Below are 22,599 nucleotides of genomic sequence, written 5' to 3' on the forward strand. Positions count from 1 at the left end.
TGGCTGGGCAAGGGATGCTCGCCGCGTAGATGTGCGTAAATCAACAGCAAGTGGATGCATCCGCTCCGATCGCGGTTCGGCGCGGTACGTGACTGTCGCAGCGCTATTTCTGGAATCGTGGCGTGAAAAAATGTGCACAATTCTGGCACCGATTGTGCACTCTTTGCTGCCAATTGACTATAGACATTCACAAGCAGTTGGCAGTCACTGATGTATTGATGCAATAGCTCTCGCTGATGATTGCCATTTTCCGAGCAACGTTCGAAAATGCATGTCTGCATCAAAGTGCATCCAGGTCCTAGACGCCTGAAAAGCAAGCTATAGCAAAATGCGCACGGTGCAATATACAATGCATGATGTAGGAATGCTGACAAGGCTAGCATCAAATCGGCTACATCTGGGCTGCTTTTCCAGATCGCCGTTTGACGTTCTTACTCTCGGTAGAAATCATCTTCCGAAGTTGTCGGATTTCGTATCAAGCTACGAATATGTAACAGGCGTCAAAAAGGTGAATAGCTCATTCGCGTTCATCTTCAACACATACGAGACGCTATAATAAAATCTTGCAAACGCTCAAGCACGCGCACGTTCACACGTAACATACAGCAAGGTGCTATGCCCAATACTAGCGTGCTTACGCATACCAGCAAGTCATTCGGTAGTTTGGTCTCCCCGCCTAGCGTGACTGTCGACCAGCAGCCGGCAGTATCAGTGTCTCGACTCCGAAAGACAATGTCACTGGCTGGGACGTCTGGCAGTGCTCAGAGAGCTGTTGCCTTTTCGTCATCCCGTTTGTGATCGTGTCACCCACTAGAAGTTCTCGAAGTGGTGTTCGAAGGTGGCGCCGCTGCCGCGGTTCATGGCCTGGGCAGCTTCCTCCACTGAACGAGTCATGGGCGCCGGGCCGCACGAGAACACGCCGAATTTGCCCACCTGTGGGTGATCGATATCACAGGTCACCGGCGGACACATCAGAGATCAACTTCCTGATGGTCATCGCGCCCGTGACACGCACGCTCGCAGCCTTGTGCGCTAAAGTGTCATCTGTCGACTGTTCGACTGAACTGAAACAAACGCTCTGATTGAACGATCAACAACAGTCACAGTTGTCATAAAAACCGCGCGTCCTATATCGCCAATTCGTTCACCGAGTTGCACGATACAGAACACCATTACATACAAGCCCAGCATGCACGTAAGCCACCCTCATGTGCGGGACATAATGTAAGTACATACCCTTTACATGTGCGCTGTGCATGTCGCGTACTCATTTGCTTTATTGCCTTCCTCAGCGCAGAGTATAACGCACCCTTTATGTGCACGTGAGCTTGCGCGCGCTGTCCATGTACCCACATTAGCCCGCTCGTGTTCGCGGTTCATTAGTGCCCCTTACCTGAGGGTGAGCGCGCTGCAGGGAGCGGAATATAGACGGCAGGTTGGGCCGCCCAAAGTGCGTGATGGAGCGCAGGCCGGTGAACAGCGAGCGGCGACTGATCTTCTGGAAGTGCCGCTCACAAATGTACTGAAACGAGGACAGTTACATGCAGTTGACATCGCTAGCTAGAGACACGTGAAAACAATATATAAAATAACTATTGTGATGAACTTAGTCGAGTGAATCACTAAGACGCCTGGAAATACCTGCAAAACAAACGGCATTTGCCGCTTTGAGGCACGCTTTAGGAACGGTTGACAATCTTTTGACGTTTATGCTTGCTAAAACATCGTAAGTTATCTACATCTGAAATCTTCTAAGCTCCATTCGACTTACGAGCATGATGGTGCGGAGGTCGAACTTTGAGTAGAACTGGGTGATGAAGATGTGCGTCGACATGAGGTGGTTGGAGTCGCTGCTCTCCACGTCTCGGATAATGTCCACCATCCACTCAAAGTGTTTCTGAGTGCGCGTCACCCACAGGAAATACACCTGCAGGGGCACACAGCAGTCAGACACACAAACTGGCCAACACAAGCTCACAAAACAATAATGACCTTTCCCATATGAGATCAATTTAAACAGCCCGAAAACTGATATCTCAATGGTAACAGCGATAAGATTACGTGTTACTAATGCTCGCCTTCCACACTCAGGTGTAGATCGGTGAGATTACCTTCAACGAAGATCGGTAAGCTGACCTTTTTGCACGCGATGCCGGCCGGAGCGCTGGCCCGACGGACGATGTCTTTGAGGATGGAGGCGAACGGCGTGATGCCGATACCGCCTCCGACCAGAACCGACACCTCGAACCGGTACCAGTCCTGGTGTCCCTCGCCATACGGACCGTCCAGGTAGATCTGAGAGAGAGGCGCACTCGGCTCAGCGGACGAAGGTCGGGCTCAGGCTCAGCTCAGGGTCCTAGGCTCAGCGAACAAGACTAGCGATCAGGCCCAGCTAAGATTCTGATGCTTACGGAACGATACATACAACGGAGAGCGAACGGAATCATCGGTAAAGTTTGCAATGCCGGCAGAAAGCCCGAACAGTTCAAACACTACACGGAACTTGACAACACCCTGATGCGCAGTGAAATTAAATTTCAAAATGGGTATCTTGGACATGATCTAAAGTCTGTAGTTGCGATCGTACCTTGGGCAGCGCGTGGTCGCGGATGACGGTGGGGTCGTAGACACGGCGCAGGTTGCGGGTCCACGGGCCGACGGCGCGGATGTGCAGACTGAGGTTCTTCTCGTGCGGCGCCGAGCTCAGGGTGAACGGGTGGAACTCGCTGCTGCTGAGTACCGGGCAGGCGATACGCACCCACTGGCCCGACTTGTACTCAAAGTTGGACGGACGCTTGATGTGGATGGCAGTCACATCTAGAGAGACACGGTCATGTAATAAGCTTGCGAGCGTGTGTTCAAAAGGATAGTTAAAGCGGAAACATCTGTCTCGTCTAAACAATGCGCAATATTAATCATAAACGTCACTGTTGTTTTGCACTTAATGTGTAAACTTACGTGTACTTTCCGCCTTTACACGCTGCCAGTTGCGGCGGCAGCTGCTCAGCCTTGAGCGCAGTGTTACTTGGTCAGATGAGTTACTAAAAACCACGTACAATCATTGCCCACTGCGGGAGCGGCCAATACCTGAGGGCAGCAGCTCAGCGTTGATGACGGCGATCTCGACCTTCTTCCTGCTGGCAGTGACGAGTCGGTCCAGCGCAAACAGCACACACGGACCCAGGAAGAAGTAGTAGAAGAAAGGCTCCTGGAAAACACGCAACGTTCCGATCGAACGGGTTAAAATTGATACCGGCATATAACACAGTGGGGAGTTAATGTGGCTCTTTTTGACCGCACCTTTTTCTCCAGCACAGCATCAAGCAGTTATTCCAGACATTTGAGATAAGCTTATTATGAGCGCCGAACAGTACAGAAGCCCATCGGCAGACGATAATCTTAATTCAATGAGCGCTGAGTGCCTTTAGCTCACCGGCAGACCACCCTCAGCAGTGCTGTTCAGCCGTCTCACCTGCACCAGCCGGCCGGATCCGTGCAGCACCGTGAGGATGTAGAAGAACGGGTACGTGTTGTGCGTCGCCCAGAAGCCCTTGTAGACGTTCCTCCTGGCGTACTGCACGGCGAACACGTAGATGGCGGCCATGTTGAGCAGCAGCAGCACGCCGGTGAAGCCGGTGATGGTCTCCCAGCACCAGTAGTGGAACTTGGGCAGCACGTCCGTCCTGCCGACCGACGAGACGACACGGCCTGTTAGCGCACTGGGTGCCGACGGTAGCCAACACCCGTACCATACGCTGCGCCAGGCCCGACGGCGAGCCGGACACTGCAAGTAACGTACGTAACACTCGATTCTTGAAAGACTTCCGAAATAAAGGTTTATTCCAAACAGCCTCGCGATTTGCGAATTACAAAGTCGTGCACTTTTATGCACGCATTTGGTTACATCGGTCACGCCCACGGCTCGCTGTTTATCTCACGATCTGAAGTAGTCGCGGAAGAGGCATGTGAGGTCTCCGGGAGCCTGAGTCGAGATGTGGTAGAAGTTGATGCCGTGGCCAACCGTGTGCACCACTGGAAACAGACGAAATGAGATAGAAAATAATTATTTCACACCAGTAACGTTTATATACCTAATGGTAGCTTTCGAATGCCTTCTTCGGCAGACGAAATTAGAGTTACCAGCTTCAAGCTTTAAAAATAAAAGGATAACACATCAAAGCACGCGGGAACACATTTCGCATGAGCCCTTATATAGGCCTCAACTTCACATTACTGGGATACATCTTTCTCCTATCCCTCTCTTCCTCTCTTTCCTTCTGCCTCCCAGGACAGTCGCCCGCCACTACACCACACCAAAGAACGCACTCACGTGAGAAGAAGAGCGCCCAGGCGGCGATGTACTTGTGCAGGAAGATGGCCGAGTCGAAGGGTATGAAGCGGTGCAGGAAGGTCTCGCGGCAGAAGGTGATGGTGTTGCGGCACATGGTCACCAGCAGGGTCGAGTAGGTGAACATCATGGCGGAGGCGGCGCCGCGCGTCACCGTCACGCCGTAGCCGGCGATCCGGCGCAGACCGGCGTGCTCCCGCTCCACAGAGTAGTCTGGACGGGCAGGGGGACGCGACTTACAACATCTTCGTCCCCCAGCACGCAAATTCAGCACACTACTCTAGCAATCATTGAGAATATCTTCAATATTATGTAGGTTCTGCTCGTGGGATTTAAATACACCCGAGCGACTTCTCTGCCCGACTGTCGACTGACGTATCGGACACAAGGTAACGTCTATTACAAAGTAGCTCCTAAAGTAGCTTCTTGGCATATATATAACTTTATCATTCATTCATTTCCACTGTACTCAAACACATGAGATGTGCAAGCCGCCAAACGTTACTATGGTACACTCACAGTAGGCTCGTTCGGCGAAAATGCCCAGCAGGACCAGCGTGTACAGGGTGCTCCAGAAGACGGTCAGCCGGTGAATCTCCATCCAGCGGGCTAGCCGGCCGGCCCCACTCGCCTGCTGCCTGCTGGGCTCGCCCTGGTTCTCAATGACGGCGATCTCTGCCTCCGGCTCATCGGGAGAGGTCGGCGCGGCGCCCTCGCCGCTGTCCAGGTCACTGGCGGGTGACACACAAGCAAAGTGTAATTGCAATGCATTCACAACATGGCCGTTAATCACAGTGGCTTTTAAACTTTTGTGCATCAGGAAATAAGCCGCATGCGTGGGCCAAGTTCAAAAGATAGCTCGAATTCTCGAGAACGTCAAAAAGAAAAATTATGGTATATCATTTTTATTCTTCAGGATCCATCTATGCATTTTCTTCCTTGAACAGTCTGCATCGTGTTTTAGATAGACGGCCACCGGTTACTGGGGTGGAAGTGTAGGAACCTTACCCCGGCTAACCGCTAACGCGACTGGTTGGCCAATGGCCAGTCCTTCGGAAACGCTAAACCGCTGACCGCTTCTGGCATCTGCCCAATGTCTCAACCGGATCAACATAATGCTGCAAATATCTTGTAATGCGGAAATAGCCTAAAACGACTAAAATAAAACAAAACAACCACTCACCTGTAGATGGAGAGGACGGTGTCACGGGTTCGAGCGAAGCCAGACTTGCGCTTGTCCTTGGACGGCAGGGGCATCGATGCTCCTGTAAGACGTCAACGAGGCGGCAGTTACAGACGGCACAGACAAACAGCTGGTCATTGGTTACACCGGGAGCGAAATTTGTCGCCGGGCAAGGACAAGAAATTTGACACCTTTTGGCATCGTGGCTATCACATATGTTATGCGCTTGACACTTACCAAGTCGTTTTTAGCTATGATGTTTAAAGTTTCAGGCTTTCAGGCTTGGACAGCACGCATAAAACATATCTATCCGCTCGTTGCACGAATGTCATTGCACAGTCACGTACCTGCCACCTGCAGCTGGGCGTATCCGAGCGCCTCCTGGTGCTGAGCGAACAGCCGCAGGAACTCGTCCGCCGTGATCTCGTCTTTGTCGCTGAGCCCGCCCGAGCTGAACATGGTATTCACCACCTCGTCCAGGTTGGTCGAGTCCAGCGAGGCACTGGAGAGCTCCAGCAGCGATCTGGGGAGGGCGGAGGGTGCTGTCAGTGCCACCGACACTGAGAGTCGCCCGGGCAGGCGGGGAGACTGGCGGGCGCCTGTGACCACGGTGTGGGGTACACGGAACACTAGCCATGGCGCCGTGTGCACCTTAAGTAAGTTCAACTGGTGCCTCCTGGATCGGGTATATTGATTCATGCACTCTGTATCGTGAAAATTACGCTGTTGGCAGCGCGTAAGACTTGGAAAAAAGCCGCACCGTCCAATAAACCGAAAGCTATTTACAAGTACATATGTTCGTACTTGTTATAAAAGGGGCATCATAAACAACGCCACTGAAAGCTTACCGAATCATATCGCTGAAGTCTTTGCGACTCAGTTTGCCAACTTGATCGATGTCGTACATGTCGAACATCAGCTTCACCTTGTCCTCTGCAGTTCCCTTGGCGAACACGACCATCATGTTCAGGAACTCGCGGAAAGAGATGTAGCCATTCTTGTCCATGTCCACGACGGCGAACATCTGAGGGTTGGGGGACGAACAGGTTAGTGGCGAGTGAGGAAGACAAGGTAAAGGAGACGGGAGGGAGACAGTCAGCGCGAACGAGATGCTATACGGAAACAAATGAGCGACAGCTCATTCGGTGATTTTATCATTGGATTCACTTGCGTCAGAAAAAGCAGCTTATTCCAAATCCTAGCATGACACGGGAATGGAACATTTAGCTTCGGACGAAACATGTCACCTAGCAGCCCAGCTCAATGTGGATGAACTGCGGTGATGTCTGAAGTGCGTACCTTGGTGACGAAGCTGGACGAGCTGGACATGCTGAGCGCGTCAGCGAACTCTGCTAGCGTCAGCTCCATGTGCACCACCTCGCGCGCGCTCTCCGAGCTCACGTTCAGCACCTCCTCCTTGCTCAGCTTTATGTTGAACGCCTGTCGGTAGTCATAACACACGTTGTGATGTGCAGCAAAAGGATACGGTTGCTTAGAATGAAGCTCGTTAGTCGTTTGCATTCGTTATCGGAGAGGCATAGAAGCTCACTCCGGTAAATCCGCGCATCCAAAACTGGACAACACAGCACGCCACCGACCAGAGTTTGGGCTCTCACCTGTGCGAACACCACTCGGAAGAATCGCTCCAGGTTGCGCTGTCGGTGCTCCTGGGTGACCACCTGCTCCAGCGCCGGCTTCAGCTTGGCAGTCACCTCGTTCTTCTGGATGCCGCACTCGGAGAGGAAGCCGTTCAGTGAGCCCATGAACTGGTCCCTCAGAAAGTGGCCGCCCAGCTCCAGTACCTGAAAATGCCCAGTACACAGCAATATATTAATTCATTGTCGGGGACTGATGACAATTCGGCTGCCAAAGAACCAAAGCTACAGAATTTTTAATGCTCCGTAACCCTGCACGATGCAATTGGGGAGAGGGGAGAGGCATTTTAGACACTCTTGCCACGCACCGTTAATGCCTACAGAGCTAAGCATTTTCATTTGCTACTCTCCCTTCCTCAATCGTTGAGCTCTGGCTCATAGCCAGCCCGGCTTCCTCACAGCACGGGCCTCTGTCCCCTCCCATTACCTGACCCCGATGATAGAGGTGACTGTGGTCGCTTCCTACTCACCAGGTCGTACTCGTGCGCCTCTGTCCCATCACCTGACCCCCATAAGACAGCCGAGGGGTGGCGGGGCCGTCTCCGACCCACCAGGTCGTACTCGTGGGTCTCTGTTCCACGGTCTGACCCCAGTGCCAGAGGGGAAGCGGGGTGGTCTCCGACTCACCAGGTCGTACTCGCGGGGCACCTTGATGATGACGGTGCTGCCATCTGTCGGCAGGATGACGTCCAGCTCGGCCATGTGCCGCAGCTCCACAGAGCGCAGCAGCGAGCCCTTCATGGTACGGATCTCGATGGAGCGGCGCGTCTTGTCCAGCCGCACCACCACCGAGCGCAGGTTGTTGGCAGACACCCGCTCCTGAGCTGGAGAGACACAACGCGCGGTTTGTCAAAATTAGAGCTATTTATATTCACTACACTTTCGAGTATCGGTAACTCATAAGACATCACAAACGTATTTTGTGATATTATACCCGTCCGTCGTTTCCATCCTCAGGAAATTCACATCCTTCTCCTCCACTCTGCAACCATGATCAGGGCTCTGGACAGGCAACTTTATCTCATGCGGGCTGCTCCCTTCGAGCGGCACCGCTGCTCCCAGGGGAGCACACCCGTAGCCGGGTGCAGTGAGTACTTGGGGAGCTGGTCGGCCTGTCCTATGGGACGGGCTCAGCCCCGGTGACTCACTAGGTTGCCTGTCCAGACCAATGTCTTCCCGTAATTCCTAGCATCCTTCCGGCTTTGAAATGGTCTTGTCAGACCGAAAGGGCCTAACCCAACAAAACAAGCAATATCACGCACAGATTTTGTGATAGCGTATCGATGTTTTAAATACATATAAATCACACACACTTTGATGATTATAGCGAATCAACATTATACACATATACCGGTGATAGGAAGGCACGGACACTCCAGGAGAGCACCTTACCGGTGACGGCGATGCCCTGGCCGACATTTTTCACCACCTCCGACTTTGCGGCGCGGCTGGGCATGTTCTGCCTCTGTCGTCTGCGAGCCAGCATGATCAGAAGTCCGACCAGTCCTGGGAAGGAGCACCCAGCCACGATATGAAGTTACGATAGGATTTAGGTACTGATTATCAGCGCACTATGAGGTCCTCTCCGGCATCCATCAAACGTTGGGGAATGAACTGTAATCGTAAGGCCGCGTGTGAATGCTCTTGATGGCAATACATATGCACACACATGCATACATACATACACATTACATACATACACATATATACATACAAACGTACATACAAACACACATGCATGCATGCATGCATGCATGCATGCACACATAGATCCAAAGTTACATATATACATACAACCATACATAGACACAAACGTACATTTATGGCATGGAATTTGATATTTAGTTGTCTATCATGACCTTCAATTCTACCGCAGACATGTATTTGCTGCCCACTTACCACACACGGCGAGGAAAGCGGCGAGGAAGGTAAGCGCGAACGAGGCCTCGCTGCCGGAGAAGTAGTCGTAGGTGCGCGCCGGGGAGCACTCCTCGATCTCCACATTCTCCGAGAAGGAGCCCAGCGGGTACAGGAACCGACACGGAATGGTGGAGGACGCCCTACGACACGTGGCATTCTGCATCCTGTCCTCCAGCGCTTGTTGGCAGCTGTCCGATAGGTCCTCGTTGCCTGGAGATGGAAATGAAATGTCATTTTCAACTCATTTATGTACAGCGTGCTCTTGGCCAAACGCTGTAAGATCATAGAACAGGAGAATGGCAAAGTTATGACAAAAGGCTGCTTTAAAGATACAACTTGTCACTGAACTTCCTAAATAGTCGCATACTAAATTTTGCACCGCGTGACAGCAATAATAACGATGAATCATGGTGTGTCCTTAGAATAGAGGCCGCAGATTATGTCCTTCTATGCTATATTCTACGGTCTACCTCACCTTCCATGAGAACGCGGAAAGGATCCGACTGGATATCGTTTCGATCCATGTCTGTCACAGACATAATGATGTCGTAAATCGTCAGCTGCCGGATCCGCTCAATCTCTTCGTCGGTAAACCGTCTGAAACAACAAAACCGGATATAATTCTGCATCCATTGCACTTACGATACCTACACAGTACACATCGGCCATCGCTGATAGATGCAAACAACGGTGCTGGCCTGATTCTGCGCCAAGGCTCTCAATTTTCAAACAGCAAACGGGACAGAATGAACAGCAAACAGACGGCTTCCCATGCTATTTCCCTTCAACCGTCCATCGCTTACGACTCACCGTAGCCGTTTTCAGTGGCTTACCCGTTCAGTCTGTTCTCGAACCAGAACCGGTCGGCGTTACGGATGCGCGTGAATTGGTCACGGATGATGGCCGAGAAGAGCTGGCCGGGTCGGTCCGAGGTTTCCAGCAGGCCGCCCGCCCAAATGTCCACGTTCGACATGGAGTTGTTGTACACCTCGCTCAGACGGTCGATCACCTGTGCGGGCCGAGAGAATCGGTCAGACAGCCGGGCGGAGAGGGAGCCCGTGTGGACACGGAGTTGGCACTGCCGTATGATCATCACAGTCAGCACGGAAAGGACACTCGCAGTCACACCCGAGGCCGACGTCTTGGATTCAGACACATCATAACGCTCACATCCGTACACACACCTGCACTCTACTAGTCTACAGTCCATCTGTACTTCTTGCACCGACCTCCACACACACTATGGGAGCCAACAACTATTCCATCGCAATCAGTTGTAACATTTGCACACTTATAACAGTTGTAACAAAACTAACATAACTGTAATCTTATGTAGCATTTACTGTGCATTTCTCTTACAATACGACCAACCTCAATTTCTATCGGCTATCGCAGCACAATTATAGGCATGAATTCATGAATGACATTCATTAATGAAGCTTTACTGGGTACTCCATCAGCCACTGACTGACCTCCTGGTCGACCTCCGATCCGGTGATGGTGGTGAAGTTGTCAAAGTCGACCGGTGGCAGTCCGAACTCGTGGCGCGCGGTCAGGTAGTCGGGCAGACCGTGGTCGCGTCCCCGCTGAATGTTCACGGCCATCAGGTCACGGCGGGAAAAGTCCAGTGGACCGAACACGTCACCTGCGACCGGCAGAGTGAGTCAAGTCAGGACACATTGGAAGAAAACACATCAGAGGATACGTCAGCAGATGTCACATATCGAGATAACCCGTCACTAGAGCACGTGATATATGACGGGCTAGTCATCCCACGTTACAGAAACGAGCTTTATTATTGCTAGATATTTATCTAACAACACATCGATTGCGTTTCCACAATTTGCCGTATAAGCAGAGGCTGTTTTGACGAACTATACGAGCTGTTGGCCTCACCCCTGAGGTCGTTGACGATGATGTTGTCCTCGCGCTCGGTGGACTGCAGCGCCATTCCCATGAGCATTCGGTCCACATCATGTTCCCGCAGCGGCTCCTGAAACACCAGCCAGGATCCGTTCATAACTGAGCGCTTCAACAGAGTGACGAGCGACGCATGATTCATACGCTTATAACCCATGGGGATCGTCAGTAAGACGTTTCTACATGAAAAAGCAGCCTCTGTACTCTGCAGGTACATAAATCGCATTCAATGTTTCATCCTGACACCATAATGCGACCAGCCACCACGTGGAGTTTCGGCAGCACCTAAAGCTCAGAGCAGCGAGGTGCTGGCTCGAGAAGGATCGGTGCCCACTTATAGCACCTGTCGTTCCACGGATTTGCCACGGACAAAATATGTCCGTGTATCCTCTGCATCCGTATACCGTAGAATGAAGCCGTAATCGCCACGCTATATGTGGGAGACTTTTGATGTCAATACATACATAGTCATACATGCATAGTCATACATACATACATACATACATACATACATACATACATGCATACATACGCACCTGCGGCCTCCAGAAGGAGTTGCACGTGCGCACGCCGCTTATCCGGTGTCGGTCGGTGCCGGTGAGAAAGCCGAACCCCTCGGTCAGGCATCCCTCGCGGCTGAAGTTCCTCAGGTAGACGCCGGAGGTCACCAGGGTGTGGCCGAACCTCATGGCGGCCGACTGGAACACGTGCGTGATCTGAGGGTCCACAGAGTCGTCGTAGCCTGCAAAAGAGCGGCACAGTAAGAAACACATGTGTGATTTCGGAAGTCACAGAGTTTTGGTAGCTGCAAAAAAGCGGTTACCTATCAAGCATATTAAATGAATTTAGATTTAGAAAGCTTAACAATCCCTTGCTTTGACACAAATATTCACCAGGCATCGTGAAAATCTAATGGTTTACTCGTGACGTTTTCTCACTTTGATAAGGACATCTGCATTCTGCACTGCGCGCACCGTCTACATTCGGGCAAAAGAGTCGGTCACTCCACGCCTCATAACAAAAGGATAGGAGGCCGACGACATACCTCTGTACGTGTCGAGGGGCGCGCCCAGCCAGCTCGGCAGCCACTCGTTCACCACGATGTGTTGGTGGGTCGCGATCACCCACTTACGCGCCTCGTTGAACACGCGCTCGCCTGAAATATGACACAAATGAACGGTAAAAAGGCCGCGCTAGGCCGGCACTTCGCTAGCTTGTCAGCAGCCGCTTGTCTAAACGGAGTTAGGTACCTATGCCATTGAGTCCATTCTACAAATTAAGTCAACAAACGGCCATTGAGCTTGACATTATAAGTGAAACGGCATTACATTATATCTACATTTTCTAAATTACACATGACAGTACTTATAAAAAAGTTCGTATAAATCCGTAACAAAAGTTTGTACTTTTAAATGTTAAGTTTAAAGTAACGTTTTATTTAAGTTTAAAAGTAACGTTTACCAGCTGATAACTTTTTCGTATCAGTCGACTCGAATGGTGTCCTGGCTGGATCGGAGCCCTGGGATTGGCGTTGCTTACCGGACCAGTCGGGGTGTTGGCTGGCCAGGTACCCGGCCACGTGGTTGTGCCACCGGTACCACATCACTCCGAACGTCAGAAGGAAGGGGTTCTCGTTGCCGCGCGGGTTACCCAGCACTGAAATCAGACGCAACGTCAGAGTCCCATCAGAGAGTCTCCCTTCAATCAGGTACACTGTTAAGACGGCGCCTGTCATACGAATAGGGTACTTTGACAGCGCATAATTTAGCCATGCATTGTCAAGTGTCAGGCGTCAGCACATATCGTCTCACCAATGGGTGTAATGGCATCCTACGAATCCGTCACCGTAAGTACAGGGGGAGTCGCGTCGTTGGCAGACGCCAGTCGTCCCGGGCCGTCAGTGCGGACGGAGCCGTGTGCCCCGATTGGGAGTGTCTCCGCGGGGACCAGAGGCACTCAGAACTCAGCAGTCAGAGGCACTCGGCACTCGGCACTCACTCCAGAAGCGGTTGACGGGCGCGGTGCGGTGTCGCGCCGTGAACTGTTGGTGCTGGGTGGGCGGCGGCGGGTTGGCCAGCGGCAGGCGCACGGCGTTCCGCTCCGGGAAGCCGCGGTACGGCTCGTCACTCCAGGCCAGCAGGCCGTCCGGCGCCTGCGTGCCGTTGGCGAACGAGCGCAGCACGTCCGCCCACGCCTTGGTGGTGCCGTACGTCAGGCCGCCGTCCAGCCACGGCGTGATCTCGTTCAGCTGCCGACACGGACCGGGACGGGTCAGCAGACACTCAGCGGACACTCAGCGGACACTGTCAGCAGACACAGTCAGCGGACACTGACCGGGATGGGGCAGCGTACACTGCAGACTATTTCGCTACCACGCTGCTGACTTCTGCCGGTTCTACTAACACTAAACACGACAGGCACAGCTGATCGGGCTTTATTAACTAGTTACCTAACACCTATCTCCAGCAGTGTGACCGTGTGTGTGCGTGTACGTGTTGTTGTTGTTGTTGTTGTTGTTGTTGTTGTTGTGTGTTCAATTCCCACCTGTTGTCGCGGCGCGTTGGGCGAGAAGCCCGAGTTGGCCATGTCGTACCGGGAGCGCACGAACGGCAGCTCGGTGTGGCCCGGCTCGCGCCGGTACCGGTGGCCCTCCGGGATGGGGATGTTGAAATACTCGGGCGGACAGCCGGGCCGCTGGGCGTCCAGAATCTCCTCCACCACCTGCTGACCTGGGAGCGGCGCATCCGAGGGGATTCCGTCACAATGCACAGACGCAGACACACATACCCACAGACATCCACATTCCACACACATAATACAAATACACACGTCAACACGCGAATGAGCGATATAAGGTCTCCAGTGTGCCTCTAAACCGAACTATCCACTGACCGAAAAAGACGAGCAGCGCCGATTTGCCCGTCTTTGAGAAGTTGCCGTTGGGCCCGGACATGAGCTGTTCAGAGATGTTCAGTGGGTTGGGACGCAGTGCGCCGGATGGTTCGTACGTGCCGTCGCCGTACGCCGGGGGTAGCTTCCTCAACAGCGGCATCTCTGCGGAGGGGAAACAGATTGTTGAGTCACAGAGCTGCAGCGGAGGACGCGGGCTGAGTCACTGGACGGCCGGAAGCACCGGGCTATGTTAGGGGGCAGAATCGCCAAACGTGGCGCTGGGTCACTGGATAGCACCGCCAGACGCGGGGTGGATCACAAGCAGGGCTGCGGAGTCGGAATCGGAGTCAGAATCGGTCGGATTTGTTCGGAGACGACAGTTCTGACCGGAATCGGAGTCGACTTTGGAAACCTGAGCCGAAGTCGGAGCCGGAGTCACCGAAAATCCATCGATTCTGCAGACCCATGGCAGGGCTGCGGAGTCGGAGTCGGAGTTAAGGGCGGTCAGAGTCGATAGTTCTGCCCTGAGTCAGAGTCAGAGTCGGAGTTGTTTTTTAAGCCGGAGTCGGAGTCAGAGTTGGAGTCACTGAAAACTCATAGACTCCGCAGACTGATCACAATACCCTGCCCTGGTGGCGAATCAGTCTCCAGACCGATCGAGTCAGAGGCCTCTCCACTGCCACTCTGGCCGGCAGATCGGGAGCAGGCGGACTCACCGGAGGCTCCCAGCTGCGGGTGGGCGAAGTTATTGTACCAGCCGTCGTACCCCTCGTACTCGACGTGGCGGTACGGCTGCGGCTGGCAGTCATCGCCGCCCTCGCAGCCGTCCAGCAGCCAGCGCAGCAGGCCGAGTTTGTTGTCCCGGCTCGGGCCGGTCACCCACTGGGAGCTGGTCGGCTTGCTGGCTGAAGGAGGTGCAGACAGACGGACACGTCAGACGGCACATACGAGTCTACGACACCTGCCATGGCATAAGACACGCTTATTCGATAATATACACCACACTGGGTAGTTGGGATACCTACATCTACATGCGATACACTTTTCTAGACACGTTCGATCTCCTTATCTCTATCCGTCTCTATGCGTCTATTTCGTTTATCTTCTAAACATCCCAGCATTTTATGGCAGAAGACAACAGATTCCTTGAGAATCTCCCTCAGACAGCCGAACTAACCTCTTTGAGCAGTGGATGTCCCCACGGTGACTAACAGCACCAGCAGAGCGGCCCACCGCGCTCCTGTCCGACCGGACAGCGCCGTCCCGTGGGACTGTCCGGACATCGCTGTCCCGTTGGACCCTCAGGTCTGGACACACACTCCCAGAGAGAAGCGTAAAATGGCACGGAGTCCGTCAGATTCGGCCTGAGGAGGGCACGGTAGCTGTTAGAACACGGTCAGCATACTGTAAGGACACGGTCAGAATACTGTGAGGACACGGTCAGAAAGCTGACGACACGGTCAGAAAACCGAGGGTAAGGTCAGATTACCGTGAGAACTGAGAATACGGTCAGATAACTATGACCAGACGGTCAGATTATTGCGAGAGAACGGTCAGATAACTGGGAGTGCACGGTCAGATAATTGTGAGCGGGCGGTTTTATTATTGTGGAGAAACGATCAGATCATTGCGAAAACACAGATTTTTGTGAGCGCACGGTCAGATTTCTGTGAGGATACGGTTAGATTGCTGTGAGGACACGGTTAGTTTACTGTGAGCGCATGATCAGATAACTGAGGGCACGGTCAGATTACTGCGAGAACACGGTCAGATTACTGCGAGAGAACGGTCATTTACTGTGAGAACACAGTCATATTACTGTGAGAGAACGGTCCGACAGCTGAAACAGACGGTTTGTCGCGTCTGAAAGGTTACCTCACCTGCAGCTCGCAGCCAGCGGCGGCGGACAGCGGCGGAGACGGGGGCGCGGCAGGCTCGGCGTCTCCCGGTCAGCCAGTGACGGCTCCGGACCCTGCACTCTCGCTCCGACCGTGCAGGATGTGACCGGCCGATAGGCGCGCCTGACCCCGCCCGTCCCCCGGGAAACTGCGGGGCTGACCGCCGCCGCAGAGCCGAGACTGCACGTCCGGCAGATAGGCGGCCGGCGTCCGGTGGACGCGCTCGGTTTGGGACTGACAGGACGGTCCAGGACGGCCCATACTGTCCCCAGTACCTATAGCCGGCCGGCCAGCAGACATCTCACAGCTGCCACGGGGCAGGTCCGTCACAGCTAGTGACAGTGACAGTGACGGCCAAATCCATCTCACATACTACACCCCCGCAAGTCATGGACAGTCATGGACAGTCAGTCATGGACATTGGCCATTCCATAACTAAGACGACTCAGTCATCGAAGGGCTCATTTTGCCTGTCAGTTACAACCTATCCACGCTAGACACAGTCACACAGCACAAATACGAAGAGGAAGCCACTTCAATGCGCCATGCTCAATAGCCAGGTTATAACTACGCGACATTCAATTTAATTCGCGTCTATATTCCGAATCAAATATCAATAATGCAATCTACACACTAGATTTCGCGAATAGAAATGAAAGCTAAGAGCGTAAAATGTCACCTGTTTAGGCATGCAGAGGATTCTTCAGTGGACCGCCCGCCGTTACCTTGCTGTTTTCTGAGCCGTCACGTGACTCGGGCCCTCAGGCGTTAGTCACGTGACATATACCCCGAGGCGATGCTCGGCCGTGCAGAGGCAGAGGTGCTAGGCGAGGGCGAGTCGAAAGAAACACCGCATGCGGTGCCGTGCTCCATGGTGTTTACTTTGTAAGTATTTACATACTTGTTACTGACGAAGGCCATCTTACTGAATGCTGACTATTGTGCTGAGAAAACAACTGGATGCAGGCAGACGGTTATAGAAGGGAAAACCACAGCCCTTTACTTTCTTCATCGCCCCAAATGTTTTACGTTGTCTTTCATTGTTGTCAGACACACTTCTAAAAGTACAGCTTGCATGCAAGACCGTGGTGCATCGAGATTTGGAACTAGAAGACTCGAAGCTTGCATCATGGCACTGACCAACAATGATAAGACTGACCGCACATCCTCGGCGGTGGGTACCCGATTTCAGTCTCTGCGGTTCAGTTTCCTTCCCCGTGTCCCAACTTCCCCAACCGCCGACGCTGCTCTCCCTCCGTCCCGACCGCGACGTTTCCGGTGCGGTCGTCGGTTGGAGAGATAGCGAAGCGTCCGTCGGCCGCCGCTGTCTCTGCGACCGACCAGTCCCCCGCGCCGCACCCCGCCGCCGGCGAGCGGCCAGCGTACTGGTCGGCCGACCCTCGCCCCAGCTACCATCGACAGCGACACCGGCGCAGCCAGGCTACAGAATTGCAGCGCGGCCATCCATAGGTAAGTCAGTCTTTAGTTGGCCTCGAATCGATCGAGCTGGACTCTTATATCCAGTAAGCACATTGGTCGAGTTATGCCGAGTACCTACATTTGTGTCCACTGTCTATAGGCATGGTGATTTTAGTTATGCAGCAATGACATTTCAAAAATTTGGTCGGTAAAAGGTATCATCCATTTACCGATTGTCCTCAGGGTCTCCGGCATCATGGGCCTGTACGAGTTCAGCCGGATCGAGGGCTTCCCCTCCCTTTTCGCTCCCAACAAGACGCCGGTGACGGCCGACACGGTCGAGGCCGGCTGGATATTCGCCTTTCTCATCTTATTCGCCAGCTTCCTGGTCATCCTGCCCGGCTTCAGAGGCAAACGGGTGAGTGCTCTGCAGGACGGATGGATGCTCGTTAATCCTGGACCTCTCGACAAAATGAAATAATGAGCTATGATTCCCTTGGTCTGGGCTATGGCGTCTTGCCTGTATTACCATATATCGTGATTTTTTTTTTAAACAAAGGATGAGATGATGTGCAATGTACGTACGAGTACATGTCCGTCCAACTACTGATATTTTACAGCGCTTCTTTGTGCTGGTTCGTGTGACTGCCAGCATTATCATTGGACTGCTTCTTATGTGTGAGTAAGATGGGAAGCCACTGGAAATCCAATCAAGGTCCCGGGCGCCTAGAAAGGCGGCAGACGATCTTTTTACGCATGCGTATTCTTACGGAATCGCTTGATGACGGTAGCGTTTGAAACCAATGGGCATGAGATAGGTATCTGTTTTTGATGTTGTTCTGCTTGCATCACTATATTTAATGTATGTCTCCCCAGTGGGTAACTTTGGCATGGAGTGGGAGGTGGTCACCGTGTATAAGTTTGTATACCGTATACCTCCCCAGTGGGTAACTTTGGCATGGAGTGGGAGGTGATCACCATGTATAAGTTTGTATACCGTACGTCTCCTCAGTGGGTAACTTTGGCATGGAGTGGGAGGTGGTCACCGTGTATACCGTATATGTCTCCCCAGTGGGTAACTTTAGCAGAGTGGAAGGTGGTCACCGTGTATACCGTATGTCTCCCCAGTGGGTAACTTTGGTATGGAGTGGGAGGTGGCCACGCTGAAGACGAGGACGCCGTACAAGGCGTACACCAGCGCCGAACTGGAGGGAGCCGAGGTGGGCATGAAGCTCGGCCTGCGTGGCGTCAACGTCACACTCTACGGTAAGAACTCGGATTCACTCTGGACCGAGGGCAGCTCGTGCCACGATCGGGAAGAAGCATGAGTGGCGAGTGTTTAACGTGACACAGAAATGCGTAATTAAGATCGTAAAACTTTCTATCCTAGATCATAAAGAAGTCAGCATTACTTATCTTTAACCATATTTAAGTGGATCGGCAGATATACAGCAATAGCGAATGTTTTCTGTCTCGGCAGTTGACCAGGACCACATTCCGATGGAGTTGAAAGGCGAGGTGATCAACTACAACGAGCGTTTCTGGTGGAGCTGGGGTCAGGGACGGAACGGGTTCGGCCCATTCGGTGAGCAAATTAACGGCGATGACCGCTCCACCCTGTCCGTCCGTTTCAACATTGTTACAAGTGACGTACTTTACTTACATGCTTAGTCTTCATTGCACAAATGTTTTACATTGAAGATGGTAGGTACTAGGTAGCCAACGCTGCGAATCGGTAAATGTGCCGCTAAACCGTCGGCCACAGTTTTTAATCGGTACAAAGTATCGATAAAAGTCAAAGGTAATCAGTAAAAAGTAATCGGTAAAAGGTAAATGGTACTCGGCACTACGGCAGAGCTTCACAATAGCTCTCAGTTCACAATAGGATTGCCTTTTGTTTCATTCAATGCTATACAAACCGTTTTACCATAGGTGAGAATATAAGACATACACCTATGCACTGTCGCCGTCCTGTCGATGTTGATTCTTTATCTGCCGCAGCCGGACAGATCCAGCGCGACTTCCGGCGCGCCCAGCAGCGCGGTGCACCGCTGCCCATCCTTTGGGTGGCAGAGTACTTCACCTTTGACGGCGAGGGCATCCGGTTTGGGCGGCACTACATGCGCGCCGGATGGTACGCGCATATCCTCATCTGGTGAGTGACCGTCGTGACATGCTTACAGGTTCGTTTCAACTCAGTCGTTCATTCGTTTCGATGATGATAAGTGATTTTTCGTTAATATTATTGATTTTTTTCGGGGCAAATTAATTGCAAAGTTTCCCCCGATTGCGCCGGCATATCTGAAGGTGTTATATTATGTCTTGTTCCGCGAAACAGGTGCATTTTACACAAAAATATACTTTGCCAGGAATCGTCAATTTTTCCTTTTCCAATCCCCATTAGCCTAGAATAGTTGCTGTTCCTTTGTAGTCGCTCTATTACGGATCGCCGTTTTAAATAATCGCTCAAGCGTGTGAGTCGCTGTTCTAGAGGCCGCCCAAAATGCGATCGCTGTTTTGAGCGAGTCGCTGTTTTTCTGTCGCTGTTGTTACGTCGCTGTTTTCTGAGTCGCTGTTGGACACGCACACCCCCGCTCTAGACACCATCGTAAACGGTCGGAGCCTTTGCGTCGGCTGGCGAGAGTTGGCAACAATTAGGTTGGATAAGGTGGATAAGGTGGCTCGTTGTGCGCTTATGGCTTCAAATGCCGCTAATCAACGATATCAGATGCCCATTTGTGATCGTGGTGTCACTGTCAGTCAATCAGTACCAGACTGGTGTTCACCGTTCAGTATCTCCGTGTTCCGTGTTATTTCCCGTGACCCGTGCTCCGCCTGTCCCCTGTATCCCACGTCCCATGTTGTCGGACCGGTCACCACTAACCGCCGCTCCACCCACCTCTACCCACAGGGCGGCGTTCCCCTGCTACCTGCTGGCCAACATCTTCCAGTTCATGGTGCTGCGGTACGCGGCGCTGTTCACCATGATGACGGGCCTGCTGCAGATAATCGCCTGCATTATCTGGGCGGCCGTCCGAAACCCCGTGCCGCTGGTGGTGCCGTTCGAGGAGGGCGTCCTGCGCACCCGCTTCGGAGCACACTTCTATCTCACCCTCATCAACGGTTTGTGTGTGAGGGAGAGAGGGAGAGAGAGAGAGAGAGGGGGGGAGGGAGGGAGAGAAAGAGAGAAATTTCCAAAAAGGCGCGTTACATCGTTTATGTATTCGTAAATGTCTTTACCTTGGTCTTTACGGTTCAGGCACTTACAACCAGTTGTTAATTTCGAACTAATTTCTTAAGTTGTGTTTGAGCAATTATTTCAGTCTGGTATTCACGCCGAGTGGTTTTATCAATATGCCGTATTCTGGGAAAACTTTCTTAACATCGGCGACATGGGTTCTTTGTAAACTTCATGCATGCTAATTTTCCATGTCTTATCATTGCCTGCGTTGTTGCAAAATAGGCGCCGAAACAATGTTTTTGCCGCAACGACTAGCACCTTCACATTTTGACGCCAGATAGAAGTAGCAAATCGCCTGAAGCTATACTGTGCCGCAATGCGCATTGCTAGAATTTGCAGCTAGATGGCGGGAGCAAAACGCCTGTAGCTATGCTGTGCCGCAGTGACCGCTATATTCACGATTTACCTCTAGATGGCAGTAGTAGAACGCCTGAATTATGCTGTGCCGCAATGACTTGTCATATTTTGCCGCTAGATGGCAGTAGCAGAACGCCTGAAACTATGCTGTGCCGCAATGACTTGTATTTTGCCGCTAGATGGCACTAGCAGAACGCCTGCAACTATGCTGTGCCGCAATGACTTGTCGTATTTTGCCGCTAGATGGCAGTAGCAGAACGCCTGCAACTATGCTGTGCCGCAATGACCATTGTCATATACGGACGCTAGATGGCAGTAGCAGAACGCCTGCAACTATGCTGCGCCGCAATGTCCTTTACTCATGCATGAAGGATGCGCGTTTTCTGCAGGCAAATTGAGACCCAGAAGTAAACAGTAAATGTAATTGTTATGACCCCAAATATCCGTTATTGTGTCGGTCCACCACACCTCATGGCTCATACACATTTATTACGGAATGATTTAGGACATTTCTAGCCACCAAACTCGGCAAAATCCAATGTTCGGCAGGCATCTTCTGTCTGCTGGTGGGCCTGACGATGATCTTTATGGACATCCGGTACCCGGAGTACCTGACCGACTTCTTCGGCGTCGACCCGCTGCAGGACTACGAGGAGCACTACTACAGTACGTGCGTCACCGACAGCGAAACAAAGTAGCCATAAAATAACGAGGCCGAAATTAACCGCATCAGGCTGGTTTTATTTCCTCTTTTACGTTACCTTCTTCCATATCTACTCGACGTCAAAGTATGTTGCGTCAATGTTATGCCGTTATGGTTATTGGATTATGTTTTGAGCGACTGTCGAAATTGCAGCCCAAGAGGAGCTGGAGACTGAAACCAAAGGAGCGAAGGAGTCTGCCCCAGGAACCGTGGAGCTCGGGTCAATCACCAAAGCAGCCGCTGCCGCTGACGCCAATAGCGAGGTATGTGTACGGGCATGGACTCGTGGTCCGCTACAGTCCGCCGCACCGCCGCGCTGGCGGCGGACTGAAAGGCTCTATTAGGGTCTTTTATATAAAGACTCTCTGTTGCACGCCGTCCCAGCTACAGGCCGTGTGTCTCTATACCCCGAACCGCTGCTCGTTACAGGAGGCCGAGCCTGGCTACCTGCTGAAGCGGCGCAGCCACCTGCCGGGTCTGCAGCGTTCCTCGGTACGGCGACCCGAGGCGGCGCCCCGCAGACGCTACCAGGCCGGCGACACCTCCATCCGAGAGGAAACTGAACAACAGGAGAACCTGTACGAAAACACCCGCTGAACGGGAGACGACCGACGTCCGGCGCGGCGGAGCCGATCGGGTGTTTGTTATTTTGTCTGCGCTGAGCTGTGTATCTACAGACTACAGACTCGTAGATGTGTATCTACAGACTGATTTACCGGCGGAAGTCCGTATCTGCTCTTTCTCAACGCGATTGAGTAGCATTGTTAGCAAACTTTTCAGAGAACGTTCAACTTCAAGCCATCGTTGCCTTATCGTTTAATTAATGTCATTCGCAGAAGTTTGATTGAACAATGGGATGCAGTGAAAGGGTGAGTGAACAATGGGTAGAGTGAAGAAGCGGAAAACGATTACCTATACTATGCTTGCTGTTTCAAAGTGACGCTTTTCATTGCCCCGCCAGTGTGCTCATATTGGCACTAACGAGACATTTTACATCAATAAACAGTCAACATGAGATTGAGTAGCCCAGTGATGTAATTCGCCCAGTCTTGTTGAGTCTTTT

General features: G+C 52.3%; 2 protein-coding genes across 2 annotated transcripts; one reads left to right on the forward strand and one right to left on the reverse strand.

The window, feature by feature from the left end:
* Positions 1-197: 197 nt before the first annotated feature.
* LOC122367760 (dual oxidase 2-like) lies at positions 198-15,936 on the reverse strand. The gene is made up of 31 exons (XM_043341136.1): positions 15,799-15,936; positions 15,096-15,282; positions 14,635-14,823; positions 13,919-14,080; positions 13,571-13,755; positions 13,025-13,274; positions 12,566-12,682; positions 12,072-12,182; positions 11,563-11,768; positions 11,003-11,099; positions 10,579-10,751; positions 9,940-10,115; positions 9,582-9,703; positions 9,086-9,316; positions 8,579-8,692; positions 7,814-8,010; positions 7,148-7,333; positions 6,831-6,971; positions 6,380-6,555; positions 5,879-6,054; positions 5,532-5,613; positions 4,868-5,079; positions 4,331-4,561; positions 3,939-4,032; positions 3,473-3,683; positions 3,088-3,208; positions 2,588-2,817; positions 2,137-2,295; positions 1,772-1,927; positions 1,394-1,522; positions 198-933 (listed from the first exon to the last, which is right to left on the reverse strand). The coding sequence occupies exons 2-31, from the start codon at positions 15,199-15,201 to the stop codon at positions 811-813; spliced, it is 4,863 nt and encodes a 1,620-aa protein (XP_043197071.1). The 5' UTR covers positions 15,202-15,282; positions 15,799-15,936; the 3' UTR covers positions 198-810.
* A 716-nt stretch (positions 15,937-16,652) lies between these two features.
* On the forward strand, positions 16,653-22,553 carry LOC122367763 (dual oxidase maturation factor 1-like). The gene is made up of 11 exons (XM_043341140.1): positions 16,653-16,701; positions 16,867-17,286; positions 17,479-17,653; positions 17,856-17,913; positions 18,364-18,501; positions 18,716-18,820; positions 19,237-19,390; positions 20,147-20,358; positions 21,383-21,499; positions 21,690-21,799; positions 21,966-22,553. Exons 3-11 carry the CDS (start codon positions 17,492-17,494, stop codon positions 22,131-22,133), a joined length of 1,224 nt encoding a protein of 407 aa, XP_043197075.1. The 5' UTR covers positions 16,653-16,701; positions 16,867-17,286; positions 17,479-17,491; the 3' UTR covers positions 22,134-22,553.
* The last annotated feature ends 46 nt before the right edge of the window (positions 22,554-22,599 follow it).

Source organism: Amphibalanus amphitrite, unplaced genomic scaffold (genome assembly GCF_019059575.1).
Source record: "Amphibalanus amphitrite isolate SeventyFive unplaced genomic scaffold, NRLGWU_Aamphi_draft 000894F_arrow, whole genome shotgun sequence".
NCBI lineage: Eukaryota > Metazoa > Arthropoda > Thecostraca > Balanomorpha > Balanidae > Amphibalanus > Amphibalanus amphitrite.